This window comes from Aptenodytes patagonicus, chromosome 5 (assembly GCF_965638725.1).
Source record: "Aptenodytes patagonicus chromosome 5, bAptPat1.pri.cur, whole genome shotgun sequence".
NCBI classification, from domain to species: domain Eukaryota; kingdom Metazoa; phylum Chordata; class Aves; order Sphenisciformes; family Spheniscidae; genus Aptenodytes; species Aptenodytes patagonicus.
The window spans coordinates 33,559,707-33,579,283 of record NC_134953.1 but is presented as its reverse complement, the minus strand read 5'-3'; the positions used below and the strand labels follow the sequence as shown (position 1 = coordinate 33,579,283).

The following is a 19,577-nucleotide window of genomic DNA, read 5'->3' as shown; positions in this document are numbered from 1 at the left end:
GAAAAGTCACAGCACGTTCATTCTTGCATCGCACTCATGGCCACGCCTAGCACAGCAGGGAAAATTTAGCTCAGAGCAGAAAGGCATGGGTGAGATCTCCTTATACCATACACCAATTTTCTGATGTGTTCTTGGTCCTTTAGAACAATTGATAGCCAGCATAAACAAGACAGGTCTCCAGTCGTCAGGAACAAGCACACAGGAAAAAACAGAGGCAGTGTAAGTTGGCATAAGTAAACGGCTGACCTGGTTCAGGGTTTCCAAGGAAAGGAGGAGAGCAGAGTGGAGTAAGGAGGAGAGAGAGAAAACGAGAGAAAAGCAAAATTCGAAGGCTCCTGAACTATATTTAGGTCATTTAACCTTGGATAGAGCATCACCAAGTTTACCTTACCTCTATACACTAAAACCCCAAGAGGAACTATGTGTTCTAAAAATAGTGCACAATTGTATTTTTAAAGCTCTAATGGAATGTCTAAATTTAGGCACTTAATTGGTGTACCAAAGTTAGGAGCCTACCTGCTGGAGACTCTGTCTTCATTCAGAGGACAGTGATAGGAGATTTGGCCCATCTAGGATCTGACATATTCTTGGGAAATCCAGTTCTCACCATCAGCAACAGAGGGAACGTAAATCTACCACGCTTCTAACTCGGGTACCTCACGCTGTTGCTATACAGGTTTTTCTTTCAAAAGCATTACTCCTCAGTCAGCAGCTACTCCTACTTACTTCTGTCTGCATCTGTGCTGAATCCTTAGTAAGGGCAGTACTGTTACTTATGTTACTGTATAGTGGATTGGATTGGGGGACTGATGGAGGTTTTTTATTTTTTGTTACTCTTCTTTAAAGCAGGCACAGTTTCCTAGTCTGGTTCACAAACATCCCAGTACAGCACTGACAAGTACAGAAGCAGCACAGGAGAGACGACAGGCAGCCAGTGTTGGCAGCTCAGATACCGAAAGAAGCATTTGTGAAAGCTCGTGCTTTGGTAACTGCCAAGGGGTTAACTGGGACAAATCCACATTCTCGGGTGGAAAGCACTGGAGGCATAACAGTTTATTATAGCCATGATATGCTGTCTCCAGCTTGGCGAGCGTTTGCTACAGGCAAGTGAAAATTCAAGGACAAGCAGAAGTCTATCAGCCCTACCTACCTTTGTCGAAGATAAACACAACGCGAAGACAGCGGGGTGGCTGCAGGTCCGTACTTACTTTCAGAATGAGCTCCTTGGCTGAGTGGGACATCAGGATTCTGTCGCACCAGGCTGGACATCTCGTATTCATGTACTGCTTTCCCTGGCTAGAGTCCTCGCTGTATGGATAACTGCAAATAAATCACAATCACAACCATCAGCAACTTTTTGCAAAGCAGCCCAAAACCTCTGGCTCAAATGACCACACTAATTAAAAAATTTAACTGGCAAAAAGCAGCTTTTTTAGACACCTCTCATACTTATTCATCTTTCTTTTCTCCTCCCCCTTTCTTTCTCATGTGCTCTTTCTCTATTTCTCTTCTCCTATCTACAATCCTACTTAAGGCCAACATGTTAAGACACATACAGTTTCAAAACTCTCACCTCCTACCTTGCATTTTTGCACGTGAGAGTGTTTAAAGACCGCAGACTATTGATGTATGTGAAAGTATGAAAATCAGCTCAACAACAACTCAAGTATGGAGTAGGCTGTTGGCTATGACTATGGAAAATGAATAGGCAGAAGATGAAAAACGAAACCTGGGGAAAAAAAGGTTCATCTCATGGGATTTCTTTGCATGATTCTCTCACGGAGAACTATCCAGGAATAATTTAACAGAAAACAAGAGTTCAGAGCACTGGGATCTCTGCAGCTGTACACAAACCCCACCTGTACGGATTCTCTAAGGCTGACAGAAAGGAAGCTATGACAAGAAAGCAGGCTTTTCAGGGGATTTCTTCAGAACCAAGGAACTAGGAATGTCGTTTAAGGAAAATGATGCTGACTACATAAGATTCTGTACCTTTATATGAAATCGTGTTAACAAAAAGTAAACTATTTTGTAAAGACATCTGGAATAGAAGCTGATTAAATGGTAGTTATGCCGTGGGGTCATTATAAATGTTCTATGGGATCTCCAGTGTATTCTAACTTAGCTTTAAAAGGCAACAGAAAGTGTTTATTTTAACCTACAGAACAGCCTAAAATAATTTAACTCAACATGCCTGTGTGAGCCCACAGGCTGAAGTTGTCTAAAGCACCTGAAGCGGCAACCTCTGGTTCAACTGTCAGGAGGCTGAAGCCAAAGTTTTCCTCCTTTTATCCAAATGTTCTCACTAGTTTAATACAATAGAACTTTGAATTTGATGATGGCTCATCATGCTGTAAGGCCCACTGTTTTCCCAGACCATTTCCAAAATAGCATGGGTAAGTAGCCAAAGAAGGGTTTTGGAGAAATCCAGAGGGTTTGTGACAGGCTCAATTTCTTGAATATTGGGCCTGAATGAATTGAAGTTTGTCCTTGATAAACATCTTTAAAAAAACCACAGAAGGCTGGTGCATATTATCTACATATGTGTGTGTGGGTGTATTTAAAATGACATTTGCATTTTATTCTGCTCATCACTGAATTCATAAAGGAAATACTGAAGTTTTCATGATATATGTGTTAAAATAAAATTTCTGGTATTGTAACAAAAGGGTTTGCATGCTTGAAGAGAAACTTATTTACCACCCTACTTGGTGTGATACTCTGAAACTGAGACATATAGCTTTCTACCAAATGGGTTTACAAGCTACACTGCCATTAAAAAGATTAGCCATGGCAAACATCCAAGAAAAGCGTACTGAACGTATTGGAACAAACCAGTGATCTCAGTACCTTTTCCACCTCATCAAACCTAACAAGACTCATTTTCAAAACATATTATGAGAATTCAATTTGCTGCTTCACTGACATACAGAAGTACAGCTTATTTCTGAGTGTCTGTGAAATATTTTGATGATGTAATACTATTGGTAGTAGAAGCTCTTTGTCTGCAATTTAAGGCTTGACTTTTTCTGGTAACCTCTTTCTTTAGTTACTCAAGAACCCCACAAAACTGAAGCTACTTTTTACGACATAAGGTGTAAGAATCAATCACATTTCATATAATCCTTCCTTTTACAGCATTAACTATATGGCTTTGAAAGTATGATGTTCTGTACCTGGAATGATCTGTTACTGCTATGTGTTAGAGCATTTCATCCGAGAGCCTATATTCTGTGAAATGGTATTTATCAATTTGCTTTATTGATCTTAACGTTTTCACAGGGTGAAAACTTCTGCCAATTTTTCAAGGTCTTTAGCGCTGATCACCCAGTCAAGAAGTTACTGTAGTTTACAAATATCTTTGACAAATCGGATTTCTAATGGCTGGGACAGAGATGAAAATAAATGCTGCAAAAGTTATCCAGACAAAATGATCTGTAGGTAATAATTTAATACAATAAAGTGGGGCAAGCTCTTCTTTTTATAAGGCAGCATCCTTCCTTCAGGTCAGAAGTGTGGAAGCATTCTGTCTTGCTGCACTCTAATGAATAAGGCTTCTCCCTCCGCACCACCGCCTCTTTGGCTTGTGCAAGTCTCACTCTCAGTGAAATGCTGACATAGACATAATAAAAAATCGTAACTAGATACACCCCCAAAAAATAAGGAAAACTATTTGCTCTCCTCCTTCATGCTCTAGAAGGGTCACACACACTTTGGAATAAGCAGGCTTCTTTTGTAGGTGGGCTCAAAAAGTGATCATAGCTAAATATGAGTCAAAATTGCTGGGAAGGATTCTTTTGCGTGACTTAACAGGTTTTGGGGACAGGATAGTTTGGTTTATTATATGCCATTTATCTTAAATAGATTTTTGCAAATAGAAGCTCTATTAGAGGTTTCTGGAATAAGACTGTCACTGAAGAAATTTTCATGAAACATACAGCTTAATGTATACTATTACAGAATAAAACTTTTCAAACAACATACACGCCAATAGTTGCCTCCATCATCCTGTTCTGTAGTTAAATGAACAGTGGAAAGAAAATAGTGCGACTGCTTCCAGAATTGAATCATCTTCTTGTGAACTCTGAAGCTTTTACTTGGTTGGAGCATCTATAAGGGTTTTCTCCCCTATGGATACTCTGGTGTCTTACATGATGTTACCTCGTTCAGCTGCCTTCCCACCAGCTGACAGGATTTAAAACCAGTCAATAGAAGCAATCGAAAGAGGAGACAGACAGATGCATAAGCATTTCAGGAAGCCAGGCTGATGATTCTGGTGCTGCCATAACAGAAAGATGTTGCAAAAATCAAAGACACAAGGAAAACGCCCAAAGCCTCAGAACTGCCACACAACAACTCTCAATTTCAGTCTTGTATGCAAAATCTGTCACCAGAATGCAGCCTTTGGGTGTGCTCCAGCACTCCCTGCAAACACACATCTCCTGAAGTTGGCAAACTTGGCCCCAGAACCGTGAAGGCTGCAGAGTGCCCAACAGGGTAGCTAACAGGAGAGCACATATTTCAGAAAAAGCAGGACATAAAGTCACGACACTCATTTTGCTTCTTCCAATACAGCAACTGCCCAGATAGCACAGACTCAAGATGGTACTCAAGAAACTGGAAGTTATTTCCACCGACTTCAATGGGCTAACCAAGATACAAGTGTGCTAATAGACACTTCTATTTGACTATTAACTTTTTGTTCTCTCTAGGGTGGCTTCACAATTTATCTCCTCTTTTCCTTCCTTTCAACCCCACTTCTCACCTGCTTCTTTGAAATAAAGCATAAATAGTCTCTTTTAAAGAATAATGTACATTTAAATTAGTGTGCATGCAAAAAGCAGAACTATTCTTGTAATACGCATCTTCCAAAAGACATTAAGCATAAGATTGTCTACTATCAAGTGCTTTGTTTTAAAATAGGTTTGTTTTGCTGACATCTCCAGCCTCTTTTAACACACCCACTCCAGGCAAGTAAGGAACTCACAGTTCTTAATTCAAAACTCAGTAATTCCAGTTAACAGATTTTCTGATCTATGAATTGTACAAACAATTACAGGCTTGATAAAAACAACTGCAGATTTGATAAAAATAATTTTAAGGACTCTACACCAAATAATCAAACGTTAAAAATTCCAGTATTAATCTCCCAGAAGGAGATCATCATGCCACCTTTCTGTGCATGCATTATTAGTCTTGACCATCAGAACTGTGACTGTGGCAGAGAAAAAGGGAGAACCAGCTCTCTCAGTCGCATGACTAGACAGGAAAGAATGTCTTTTTTTTTTCTTTCAGTAGCATTCTGCCTCAATCACAATCTATCTTGTGCAATGTACAGAAAACAGTGATCTTGAGAATGAATAGTGAGTGCTCATGTAAAATTGATGACATAACAGTAAAGGCCTCTAGGTACCACTGAAATATAAATGATAAATAGATATAATGCTAACACATACAGGTGCTAAGATAAGACTATACACACTTCCTAACTTTAGTATTCAGTATGGTTACTGACTTTTTTTTACACAAACTATATTATATATATTTAAAAATACAAATGGAGAAATGAGGAATTCCATGTGGAACAACTTTTCTGCCCTGTTTAAAACAGTGGCAAATTTGAAATTTAGGACCTTAACCACTCATGTTAGCTGAATAACTAATAGCCAAAACAGCCTGTTACTCTCTGTGTATGCCAGCCAGTAGAGTTATGCAAAGAGACAGGCGGTTCTGGAGCTGGAGCATCCATGCGAGAAGCTTGTACAATTTATCTCCAGTTGTTCAGGATTTATTTTTTCTCAAGATGTTCCTTCTACCTTCTTTTCTACCTTGTTTCACAAACTTTTCTTTCATTTACACTCATTTTATTTAACCAGAAGGATTACTGTCAGGTGGGTTTTCTAAATAAAACTTCCAAAAGGTACTAATTAAAGTAACGTTATTAATATAATGCTCAATGTCAAAATTTAACCGAACATTTCGAGGAATTGTTAACTAACGCTGTTAATAAGGAACAGGCTGTCCAATGAACTACTGGAATTACAGTTAATAAGGATGAGAGCTACTTGGCAATTGTTTGGGGAAAATAAACCATTAAGAGCGTCAGTAATATTACTGCACTACTGCCGTTGACAGGTATTGTCAAAGATGATTAGACACCTTTACAGAAATACTTACTGCAGGGTGAAAAGTCTTCTGACATCATAAACCATCCTGTCAGCAGCGCCTTAACTCGAAACACAAGCCAACAATACTGTGTATATAAATGTCTCCTTAACTGGCATTTCCAGACAGGAAAAATGCTCCTAATGAACTCTTCTCTTGTGTAAGAAGGGATAAAATGTGTTACTGAGATGGGTGAAATGTACTTTCTAACAGGAAACAATTAATTCACTTTGGAGCGTTACTACCTTTAAAAGCTGTCTGTCACACGCAGTTCTGCTTTCCAGCTCACTTTTGCACATAGTGAACACAGTGAGTATGTCCTGCTGCTGATAATGCGTTTTGGTGTTGCTTTAGGGATTCTGCTTTCTATGGTCAAGACATTCCCAGTAGTGTGACAACACCCACTAGGCAAAAGTGAGGAAAAATTAAGCTATGTAATCGTTTTTAGTACAATAAAGGTCATTCTGAGAAACTCTGCATCCTATGTCTAGATTCATACGGAATCTAGGCAAACTTTATCATGTTTCAGGGAGTGGAAATGCCTCCTATTCAAAGACTACTTGTTCTCATCTATTCATGGTCCCAACATTTTATATCACTGAATTGTTTCTAATACAAAAGATTTGAGATGGGATGGAATTATAAAGCATCGATGAAAACTGAGCTTTTTATGAGAAGAGCTGAGACACAGTTTTGATTTGCTCCATTTTATTTTTGAACTTGGGTATGAGTCCTCGCATTTACTAAACGTTCTCTCACCTTTAAGTCTTTCTATTTACATATGATACTGAGAGAGAACTTCAAAAGGGGAAAAATCCCAACCACTTTTCATCAGAAAATTATTTACTATTTTCATATTTTGTAAGAAAATGTTGGACCAATTTACCTTTAGCTCTGACACACTTTCAGATTGTCTAAGATGCTTTTACCAGAATCAAGGACAGTGAAGGTAGACTGCCAGTTCAAGCTTTAGGTGCTTCGAAAGTTGTAAGGCCAAAGATATAAATAAAAATATTTTGATATTTTTAATTGACAAGGTCCTAACTCAGCATTAGAGTGAGCTGGTACACGAGTGTGATTTCAATAAAATGTCATTCGACCAATCAAAGTATGACATCTAATTTTTGTCAGCTTCCAGATCATTAGTTTCTTCCTCCAAATTGAATTACCATTTTATATTTCCCGGAATCTGAAAGGGGGATTTGGTTTCCCTAGTTCTCTTCCTAAGAAATGACCCCATGTAATTTGTCTTCATATGCTCATCTTAGGCAGCAGATAGTTAAAGCTAAGCAATAAGACATACTGCTGTTTGAATTAAATTAGCTGCTTCATATGTACCAAAATACTAATAAGCCTTCATGATGCTCTGCCGAGCTAACTGGCCATGATATGCATCTCACTTAAGCCAAATCAGGAGGGTAAACACAATCCTGCAAACACAGTAGTTAAAGTACAATGCGTTAAACAGCTGCTACTTGCAAAGGCTACACTAACACCATGGTGATCATACCAACAATCAGAGTCAAAGGTGACAATAAAAAGGGGGGTCACCCGGGCAATCCAGCAGCAAGGGGTAAGAAGGGTAAACAGGACTCAAGCCATAACTCCGGGCACAACACAAAACAGGAAGGTTAACGACACGGTGTTTTTCTCCGAATCTTTTTTATGGATTTATGTCAGGCATATTGCTTTTTGGCTTAACATACTTCTTTGGAAAATACGTGTCTATGCTTCAGAGTTAACATTTCTGTATCACCAGTGTAACTCTGGACCTTTTCCAGTTAAAAAAAAAAGAAACCCAGAGCCCCTTTCTTCTTCCAGCGAGCAACAAGTGGCCCTTTACTTTCCGCCCAGAATGCTCCCCATAGAGAAAATCTCCCCTCGCTGATTATGAACATCCTGCGGCTAAACCATGGTGATAATGTGAACATGTGCTAGTGCTTGCACCGTCCTGCCGGCCGTCAGTCCCCCTTTGTGGAGTAGTTTGCCTGTCTAGGAGCGAGAGGCTGACACACAGCTAATAGCAACGGGTACGCTATGCTCTGCTGTTCAATACGAGTGTCGTGGAGAGGCCCAGCTAACAAAAAAGGATTATTCAGCAATACTAATGCCTCAGCGAGTGGACAATGCATGACGTGCTCTACTGCTTTAATAACAATAATGTTGTACTCCACTAAATGTATGTAATACCACTACTATTACAGGTGGATAAACGTAATGATGAATAACGTTGGCTTGTTGGGAAGGACCCAGTGCTGGCTTGTTTCAGCAAAACAGTCTGATGTTACTGTACGTGACTGTGATTGAGCTAAATGTCTTTTCTGGGAATGTGCCTGGCTTAGAGTAAGTTACTTTTGGACTATAATTTACAAATTCTAATACTGGAAAAAAAAATTACTGCAAAGCTGAGGCAACAGGTGGGACAGGGTTCAGGTTCCAAACTACCAGGCTTTTCAACAGCACTTTCAGACAAGAATACAATGAGTGGCCTGGTTAACAGCAAAGACTATAATCTGTTTAGAATTTGCTTTACTGTCTGCTTGCAGCACGGTTTGTAATCCTCACCTTACACATGGCATACAGGAATGCTCAGTCCTTGAAACTTTTTTACTTCATTGATTTTCCTCTTTTTCCCTTTGCCACAATTCCTTAAAACAAACGGAACTGCTTACTTGGGTAATTCTATCCAGTTCCTCCCAAATTAAAGAAACACCCTATTTTAATTTGGAAATTAATTGAGAATGATGGTGAGAGCTGTACTGGTTTAATCTGAGGAGAGAAATGGGGATAAGAGCTGTCTGAAAACCATTTTAATGATTAAATTCTAATTGTTTTTGGGGAAACGACAGCTGTCTTTTCTGCTTCCAGCTGGGAAGCTGTTTCTGTGCTCCAGCCTTAGATGCTGGAAGAACCTGGACAACTACACAATGTCCTGTGGGAATTTGTTCCTCAGGGGCTGAGGGATCCACTGGTGATTTAAGATACCTCACTGATACCTGGAAGGTGTTTTAAAGTGCATGAATGAGTATGAAGTATTTCTATTTGGTGGAAAATACTTCTTCATTGGCAGAAAAATCACGTGTTATAAAAGTAACTGATAAAGCAAGCATAAAAATCATCTAGGGCTTTAACAATTTTTAAGCTATTTTGAGTGCCTAACTCCCCCTTTTGTGAGACAAAAGGTCCCAGGAGCATTACTGAGGTAATGTTCTAAGAAAAGGGAATCCTGTTTGCTTCAGGAGTACTGCGCCAGTCCTGGCAGCAGATGATTTGTATACTCTGAAAACATGCAGGGCAACTGGTGAAGACACTGGTAAGTAAAGGCAGCCTCTTGAAATCTAAACCATCATCTTGTCTTCCTATTTCGCACCCAAGGGCAACAACTGGGATATGTACAATGGCACCCACAGGGCTGGGTACAAAAGGCAGAGCTGTTCTTTCTGGATGGTCTCTGCAGAAGGGAAGGAACAAGTGAGCACATTTGAAAATGGCTTTGCTTCATGCATAGCGGACTGGCTCACCCTCTAGTGCAAATTAGACCAGAAAAAAATATATGTATCATTGTGCAACCTACTAGAATAAAAGAAGGTCATGGGACAAAATACAAGGGTAGAGAATAAATAGATTATAGACTAAACAGGATTCTGGCAGAATAAGGGACCCGAGCCAGAGAGAATTCCAAAGGAGAAACGCTCTTCCAAGAGTGAATGAGATTCAACCTGTGTCCTGGTGAGAGGTGTCAAAGCCAAGATACTGCCAATGCAGAGGGTCTGCTTGAGAAAAATATCACACGGAGGATATCTAAGACACAAACATATGTCCAACCAGTAAATTACATGACAGCCTAATGCAACAACAAACAAGAATAGGTCACTTTAAGAGAATGATTAATACATGAGATTACTGTGCATGCAGACCTATCTGAAAGCAAACCTTGTAGGTGGGTGTGAACTCTTGCTAAAGTCAGCTCCTATCTTTGCTATACAACAGCTACAAGAATAATTATAATAATTAATGGAGAGCAGTGATAAAGGTAACAATTGCCCACCTGTATATTGACTGACCATAATGTCGTTACTTCTTTTTTCACACCTACTGCCTTTTGCAATGATTGCTGACTCCCACAAACTCTTTTCCAGCCTCACACTGGGCTTGCTGTTTGCTCACGGCCAGGCTGTTCAGCCCGTGACTGACAGAGCTTACAGAGTTTACAATTCTGAATTGTATTTAGTCTCCAATGGCTAAGGTTGCTATGGGCTACATTAGATTACAAAGGGTAATGAGATGAAAACATGAATATTCACTATATAAAGTAAAAGGCCTCAAAATATAGGAGTATAGGAATGGGTGAATAATGTCTGAAAAATACTCCATTAGAAGGGGTCTTTATATTCTGTGTCAAGATAGCAGACTTGTAATGCAGCCTGTGATTTCTTATTAAGCTGTGATTCCTCTTCCAGCCTGCCTTCGCTTTTGGCAGATTTCAGGAGGATCAAGGAAGGATTTGCTGTCGCTGAAGGCAGCGCGGTTTGTTACTTCTCCTATTCTCAGGCCAAGGGAAGACAAATGAGGAAAAGGGTGGGCTTTGAAGAGGCTAACCTCTTGACTGGGGAGAGGAACAACCGACTCCGACTGTTTTCCCTGCTGGCTGAGAGAGATGGTTACGTTTTCTGCAGACACCCCTCCCTTGGCAGGCTTCTGGCGATCCCGACTGTGAAGTGCAAGAATGTGCTGGGGAACCCCTGTGGGCAGAGGCTGCTGACCCAGGGTAAAACGGCTTCAGCACATACAGTTCGAGAGCTAGCAGGCTAAGAGTTTTTTCCTCGGAAGTTCATTCATTGCATCACTAGCATGCTTCTCTGTGATGCATGGGTTATACAGGATGGTAAGCTGATACAACTTAAGCACATATGTAAAGAATTAAAAGGAACTCAGAATTGAAGAGGAATTTAGAAAAATGCCTAGATGTTAAGTGCCCTGCTGAACAGAGAGGAGATAATTGACAGCCTTGCAAATTAAGCAGAAGCTGTAAGCGCTATGCTCAGTCAAGGCTTTGTTCTGAATTTTTTTGAGGGGTGACTGCCTGACCACCACTCCCTCCGTGCCGCAGCAGGATGGTCACGCAGGGTAGGATGAAGAATTCACATAACATCAAGCAGACATATGGTCTTAAACTAAATTACAGTTTTGCACTAGAGAAGAACAATAGTTTTGTTTTGTTTTGTTTTGAGTTCCATAAGTATGCCTGCAGAAATGTTATTTTTAGATGTGGCTGGTAGGAGAGTTCAGAAGTGGCTTTGGAATCCTTCCTGCATACAAAGTTGACTGGAAAGAGTCCTGAAGCTAACATTCACCAACACAGAGTCTATCAAGACCTTGCTGAAACCCGCTTGCATACACATTAACATGAATTTACTGTGTTGCCTTCATACCATTCCATTTATAGCTACCAATTCAATTTATAACTATAATACACTATAAATTCTCATAGAACTAGTACTATATATATAATTATGATCTATACCTACCAAAATTAATGTATGATTAAAAATACTAATGTATTTATGTAAAATCCAACAAATGCCATTTGCATATTGCTTACTAGTTTGAAAACTTAAAAGTGAACCGCTGTTTTGAAAGGGTAGAAATAAAGTCAAATTGTGGATTAATGGCTAGATAAAACCAAAGAACTTCACTTTAACTTATACACAACTAAGGCCAAAATGGTAATTCTGAAAAGCCTCATTCACCTGCCATCTTACCAACCATGCCAAGGCTCTGGTCTCCACTCCTAGAATTGCTTTTCATATTTTGTCCAGTGATTGTTTCCTGTGAAATGCAGAGGCAACCCTGAGAGCAGAACTAGATGATCTCTGCTCCTCCATTTACAGGTGGATGGTTGGCCATGGGGTGACACCATCCTCTACTTTTGTACTTTCTCTTTTTGACCTTGTGCCTGCTGTATTCCAAATGAATAGCCCAAAGTAGATATGCTATACGGGTAGGAAAATATTAATGCAACAGCCTGACAGGGTACTTTTCTTCTGAAATCTTGCTGTGAACCAAAGGGAAGTAAGCTTTTTACTTCTTGTTTTGAAACCTCTCATGTCAAGTTTCAACCTGCAATAAATTTTAATGGTCATTATAAACCTCTAAAGCCTTGAAAAATAGCTTTTCGAACTATAGAATTGACTGTCCTGGCTTTTAGTAATTTAAGCCAGGACTATAAGGTTATATTAATTTAGCTACGCTGTGTTTTTATGCAGCCTTTCAGAATGGATAGTCAACTTAACACACCTTCCAACAGAGGGTGTAAACAAAGGTGGATCCTCACTCAAAGGACCAAAAAGCATGGAAGAATTGCATTAACTTGTTATGGAGGGCATCAGCTTAGTTTCAGTTCTCTTTTAAATACCAAACGGTGAAAAGACAGCTGTACAGGAATGTTCTTCTTTTCTCCATGGCTGTCTAGACTTGACAAATAGAACAATGCAGGGAAAGAGGCCTCAGGTATTTCAATGTCTTTACAGAATTATCTGTACTATTGCTTAAGAGACAAGCAAGAAGTCAATAGTTTAAAAAAAATATTTTAAAGTATTCTTGACTCAGTACATGGTCTCCACTCTTTACAGAATTAAAAAGTAACTTTTTACTTGATACTTACTACAACATCAAAATTTTACTTTTAGGAACCATTAGCACAGGGACTAGAAAGAAAATAAGACAAGGTTTATATAAAGTTAAGTTTTTAAAAGCTGGTATTAAAAAGCATAACACGGCAGCTGGAAATATACTAAGACCTCATTTTTTGCCAAGACTTGTGAATAGTAATTCCTGAGATGTTTTCTCTAACAAGTGATGAGTTAAGTGCTCTCACTGATTATTGAATATAGTTTACAATCAACTGAAAAGAGAAGGTAACAAACTATAGAAAAGCACACTGTACATGAATTTTGAAGAGCATAATGAAATCGACAACTATAAATACAGTGAAGAAGAACAAAAAACCAGAGAAATATTACAACACATCATCATTTCATTATGGCATTTTATAGTTAGAAAATTACTCAAGAAGCCAACATTTCTATTACTACTTATATTGAAATGCTATCTCAGTGTAATGAAAAACTGGAAACAAGAAGGTCTGACAATTTAAGAATTTTAGGTCCCTAAATAAAAAGATAAGAAGAATCCTGAGGTTTTTTTATAACAGACAATTTCATTTTTTCATACTCTAAATGGTGTATTTTAGGAGAAAGCACATAAAAAATGACTTTCGTTTTATTTTTCTCACTTACTAATCTTTTCTTTATTATTTTCCCTAAATCCTAGACAGCAAGAGTGGTAACTCTTCCCTATCGTTCCTGTAAAGTCTCACGGAAGGTCAGTTTCCCGAACATTTATGAATACGGGAGATTTTTATCATCATATTAAGGCAATTTAGCAGTTCTCTTCCCCTGAGAACCAAGCACACTGTTGTCCTGTCATTTGTGTCCCAAGGTGTGTCCTGCACCTGCACCTAAACAAGCCCCCTCGTCCCTTGCCCGGTGGGACCGCGAGCACGTCCCCAGGGCAGTGTCACGCCTCTCCGGCTCCAGGGCCACCGCTAACACGGGAAAGCCAAATTCATCACGGGGGTGAGCAGTGCCCAGGCTTGTCATGCCTGGCCTGACGGATAGCTTCTTGAGCACAGGCGAGATGAATTTACAGCTTGTATTGCGTTCTCGACCGCAAAGCACAAGGCACCAGAGTGCCGCCTGTTCAGCTGCTGGCAGCCTGCGCCAAACTGCCGAGCTCAGACACTGGTTGTTTCTCCAAACTGGAACCAGTAAACAGCACAGCATCGTGCCATGACGTTATGCAGAACTTAAGGTGCTTTATGAGAAGACATTATAACTTTTAAAATGGAGTATGAAAATTTTGGACAACGACTTGCTTATAAGGTTCATCTAAAGAGAAAAGTATAGCGATTTCCTTTAAAAAAAATTCTTAACAGTATAAAAATATATGCCTACGTGACTGTCATGGCTTCGTTTGAAATTAAGGAGAAGGGACAGAGGAATTAATTGCAAAAGATGCAGATATATTAATATAAAACAACTAAAACACAGAAAAGTACAAAAAAGCCCTCTCCATTCAGATTATCACAAGAGAAGAACAACTTTCATAATTTTAAATGAAAACTGAGAATATGCAAGCATCAGATTTGATTATTTTCTCAGTCCGTACTCTTTAAGTTTATAAGCACTTTGAGGACACCAAAACTTCCAAATACTTTCTGGAACAGCAATATGTTTACCCTCATTTTTTGTAACCTCAGACTCAAATTTAAAATTAAATTCTGAAATACTTGTAGAGTCATAACTGAGAAAAATACTACTAGAGAAAAACAATTCTGGTCACCCTCTGTATATGAACAAGTTTTCGCAGTCTTGAAGAGGAGATCCGTGCAGTGCACAAAAATGTGATGGTGCTACTGAAATAAGCAGGAATGGGGACTAAGGTGTGAGAATTCAGGACTGGGTTCACTGCCTGCGGTTCTCGACGAAAACGCTGGTCAGAGCTAGCTTAACTCAAGGCCTTCCTCTCAAAGAAAGGCATTCTCTCTCATGCATTCACCGTAACGTCTGGCACCATGAAAAGAGACTGTTTTCTTACTTACTACTTTAATTAGGACTTTGCTTATTTTTATGCTACAAAACCAGTGATTTTCATTCAAAACAAAGCCCTCTTATGAAGAACTGGAGTTGGTTGTCCAACATTGGACATGTCAGGTCCCCAGCCAGCACTGGCTGGGAGGTTAGGACTAGGATTTCATGCTGCACTCAGCGTTACACAGGGAAGCAAGGCAAAACATGGGTAAGTAACAGTGCAGCACGTTTCTACCTATCCATATTTATACCTGAGGCATCTGGATCACGGTGTAATGCTGTTCTAGGAGCAGTGTGAAAACAAACCAAGAAAACTGCTCAGGGTGAAATTTTGGCCCCACTGAAGTTAATCACAAAAATACCACCGACTCCAAGGAGTAAAGCTTTCAACCCCAGGCCAGATATGGTAGTGTATCAATAAGATCTCATGATAAAAGTCCAACAGTTTATGCTGATAAAAAATGAATTTGTAAGTAACTTAGTCTGCTGCAACTCAAAGGGATGTGACCTTTTCCATTTATCTCAAGAGTACACCGAATCTCAAGCATGCTTTTTGAGGGAAAAATTTACAAGACAGGAATGCAACTGTGCTATTGATTTGTAGAACTCTGTGTGCAAATCAGGCAATTAATTGTATGCACAAATGATGAAGCAAATGAAAGAAAAGAGAAAACTGTCCTAATTGATCTTTCATTTTTTGAGAGATGAGAAATGTATCACTAAATGTATTCAGTACCATTTTAACTGAAATACGCTGTCTTCAATTGTTGGCCAGCATCCCATGATGTAAGACTGTAACACCATGGATCAAGAACAGAGGCAGAGAGTAATTCATAGACTGAATCAATGGACCATAATTCAAATATCATGTATAAAGCAAATTCTGAAATACTACTTTAAGGCTATCATTACAATTGCTCACAACTTCCTTCTAAATTCAAATACTCACTAATTAAGCCCATAAGCCTGACACAAAAAGTGACTAGAGCTTTCTCTGTCTCTCCCTCCAGTGAAAAAGGCTTTGTTTGATGCATTTGCAGAACAAATGGATGCACCATACACTTTCCAGCTAAGAATACCAAGAAGCTTAAAGAAGTAGTTTCTAAATATACAGGACTGATCATATCCACCTTTGGTTAAAAATACAAAATCTAGCATGACTGGATATATGACAAATATCTTACATATTAAGCTCGTATTTACAAACAGAACATAAAAGCAGCTAAGTCATGATAAGCTACAGATTTTTTTTTTCCAGAAGAAAAGAAAAAATGAGGGAAAAATGGAGGAAAAACTACTAGGAAGTGAAACCAAGACATTTAGGCTGTATTTTTCATTTCTTTCTTGCATGAGTGAAAGGGTTCCAAGTTAAAAAGAAAATGTCCTACATTAAAACCACTGCTTTTTGCCTATTCAAAATACCTGGTTTTGCAGTTAATAGCACATTGTGGTCATTATTTCAATACAAAGAAAAATAAATCATATTATTTCTTCCAGGAAAATCAATGTGCTTAGTTTCATGAACAAAAATAGGACACTGACTTGCAGTAACTCTAACAACCGGGAATCCAGTTCTGCAGTACTTCACTTAGGCAAGACTTCTTACTGAGCTTGGTGCCGGTGCAAGGGCTACAGAACAGAAAGCAGGATTCCCTTGCCACATGACCCAGAACATGAGGAGAGATGGGTGAAAAAAAGCACCCTAACGTAAAGCAAATTTGCTTTTTGTATATGCATGAGTTTAGCTTGTTGGTTTTACATCTTGTATTTTTAGCAATATTCTCATATTCAATTCTCATATTTTAACAATGTAAGTTCAAAGAAATTTTGTGTTATATAAACTCAGTGCTAGCATCTCTTCCATGCCACAAAGAAAGTGCCAGCTTTCAGTATATAAAAATTTATTACTATTTATTATTATTACTATTACTTATTTATAAGAAGGAAAACAGAGCGAGTAGCAGGCAAAGCTGCATGTTTATCCCCTTCACTGCTCCCCTTCAACGTAGGTGAGAACAGCAGCTGCAGGGCTGCCTCTGTGCGGGCCTTTGGAGGTCAAGGAAGGGTTTGCCACATTACACTGTACCCCCCTTCCCACTCCCCAGGCTGTTCACAAAGCCCCAAAGTTGGGAACTGAGTGGGAATAGAGAGGCGAATGGGTGAAGCTGCAAACAACCCTTTTTGGCCATTTCTCAAGATTTGGACAGGGTCCCTGCTCAGAAGTGTCTGCTTCCACCTTGGTAGTGCAGATCTTTTTTTGCAAGCATCTGAGCGAGTTAAAAAGCTGCGGTCTGTAGACAACTGCTGAGTTCAGCGTCCCTTAGCGCTGCAGAGCAGCAGCAATCAGCATGGCACCACCACGCTGCACAGCGGTTTGGGGCAGGAAGTGAAGAATACCACCAAATTCAACTACAGTAACAGGGCGTTTGGGGAGGTGGAATCCAATTACTGGGACTTTGGCCAGAACATCTGTCTAGACGTCTATGCCCTTGCAAAACTGTTATGGGATTTTTGATGGCAAGAAGTGGTCAGGATCTTGGTTTTTTGTCTTATTTGAAAGACAACAGAAGCAAGAGTAATGTGACCGCTGGCTGCTGCCCAGGCGGGATTCATCAGCAGCTCTGGAGACAGGGTGCTGCCTCCTGCAGAGCCATGCTGAAATACCCATGGCAGGCGTCACGCTGAGAGCGAGTGTATGATGGCCCCTTGTTCTGGGGGAGTGAGGGGACTGAAAGCAGGACCTGAGTCCACCACATCCTGTAATGCAGATCAACGACAGCTAGGGCTCAGCTGCCTCGACTAATTTTGCAAGCCAAAACTGTACTTAATGAAATATTTCATCTCTAATATTGGTGGTGTGTACAAAACAAAACAAGGATATGAGCTGGATTTGGCTTCGGTTTTACAAGGGAACAAAAACAAGTAATAAAATTGAGAAAAGGAGCTGGCAGCGGATAAGTTGCCATTGGAAGTTGGTGACTGTCCTCCTTGATGACAGCGCTATGGCCTCAGAGAGCTGCTCCTGTGGTTTCCTAGCCAAGTCTGCAAGCATGTGGGCAGGGGAGGGGAGAGGAGATGATACTTAGCTCATATTACAGGGTATTTCTTTTATTTCACTCATTACATCAATTAGACAAAGTCAAAATCTGTGTTTCATCCACAGGGATTTCTGGGATGGAATATTTTCACCTGGTCTTGCATTTTTTTACCAGGGGTTCATTTCCGGTGTAGCACTTTATTTAATATTTTTGTTCTAGACAATAATAGACTCATACAGTAGATACAATAGCTTAAAATGTTAATGGTATCGAAATACATCATTTGGATGTTAATGCTCTGTGTCAAAGTATTCAGATACTGAGGCAGCAGAGAGCACAAATGCAGTTGACTAATATTTAATTTACCTCCTCTTGCTCCTGTTCATATGGTCCTCCACTCCCCCAAAGCTCGCTGCCGGTTTTATAGCAACGTCAGCAGTTCTCAGTCACAGCTCTCACAAGCCCTCCTATTTACTCCCAGTTTAACTTCTAATTCTTTTGGCAAACTTCTTCCATTTCCCCCCAAGGCTTCTTTATCTCTTTATACAGTCTTACATTACGCCACTTTCAAGCTCCATTCTGGCCGTACCTCAAGGAGAAGTGGCGTTACCTTGGCCTGACAGGGATTCCTAGGTACTCCAGCATCTGACATCTGACAGCAGCAGTCTACTATCACTCTCTCTGTGGACCAGTGCTAAGAAGGGACACAGAAAATCTTTTTCCCAGCTACCCGTTTTCACCTGGGAAGGGCAAGACCAACTCACTGTCACGTCCCACGGGCAGTGTCCTGTGGCCATCTCGCTCTTTCTACCGTTTTCACTTCTCCCCCAGTACTCCAGATCATCCTTGCCCAGTCCTCCCTCCTCTGCAGCCCTGTCTCATTGTCCTAGTCTCTCATCAGCTAACTTACTAGAGCTTTCCTCTTCTGGCTGCGTCTGCAAGTCTTGGTCTCCTTGCCTGGAGACCCAGCATTGGCCTGAGGCTTCACCCTTCTGAGTCCTAGCTATGCCCTTCCCTGCATAGCTACCAGGTGGCTCCTGTAGAGTTTCAGTTCCGGCTTTTGTTCCATCTGTATTTCATTCATGGAGGTTTCCCACCGCTACTTGCTCCAACAGGATGAAAAGGAGAGGAAGGCTCATTTATTACTTGCCCACAACCTCACAGGGCATGGCCCTTGGTAGCTGCGAAGAAAATCCTGGATTGTATCCAGTCTAGCTGTAATTTGCAAGAAACTTAACCGCTAAAATAATAACAGAAATCTCTACTGAGATTTGGACATATTTGTGAAAAGAAATTTTTCAAGGGTTTAGACCTTGGCCAGATGTTCACATCTTTTCACAGACAGATCAAAAGTACAACTTCGATACAAAGACTACTCACATCAAATTTCTGATCTTTGCTAGAGAGCAGAATGACACCAAACTGTATTGACAGAAAGGTTTGAAGAGTCTGCAAATGATTCATGCAACAACATATTTTTGCCAAACCTCGTTCTGGCTGAAAGCACTAATGTTGGTGAAATCAAGTAGAAGAGTATTTCTGGTAAAAAAATCATATCTATTTCCCCTCACCTCCTTTTACCCTGACCAGGTACACAACTAATGAAATACACTCAGAGATGTACACACTGCTGGTCTTCTGTTATCATACTCAATCAATAAGAACAATTTAGAGCAGCGGTAACCTCTCCATGCATACTTCCATTGTCCCAAGGGATCAATAT

The 19,577-nt window shown here is 40.0% G+C and overlaps 1 protein-coding gene across 3 annotated transcripts in view; it reads right to left on the bottom strand.

The window, feature by feature from the left end:
* INPP5A (inositol polyphosphate-5-phosphatase A) overlaps window positions 1–19,577 on the bottom strand; it is a 260,525-nt gene that overhangs the window by 4,815 nt on the left and 236,133 nt on the right. For all 3 annotated transcript variants that reach the window (XM_076339286.1, XM_076339284.1, XM_076339285.1), the window contains exon 13: window positions 1,209–1,320. In XM_076339286.1, coding sequence (XP_076195401.1) covers window positions 1,209–1,320 — 112 coding nt within the window. The remainder of the gene's footprint in view (window positions 1–1,208; window positions 1,321–19,577) is intronic.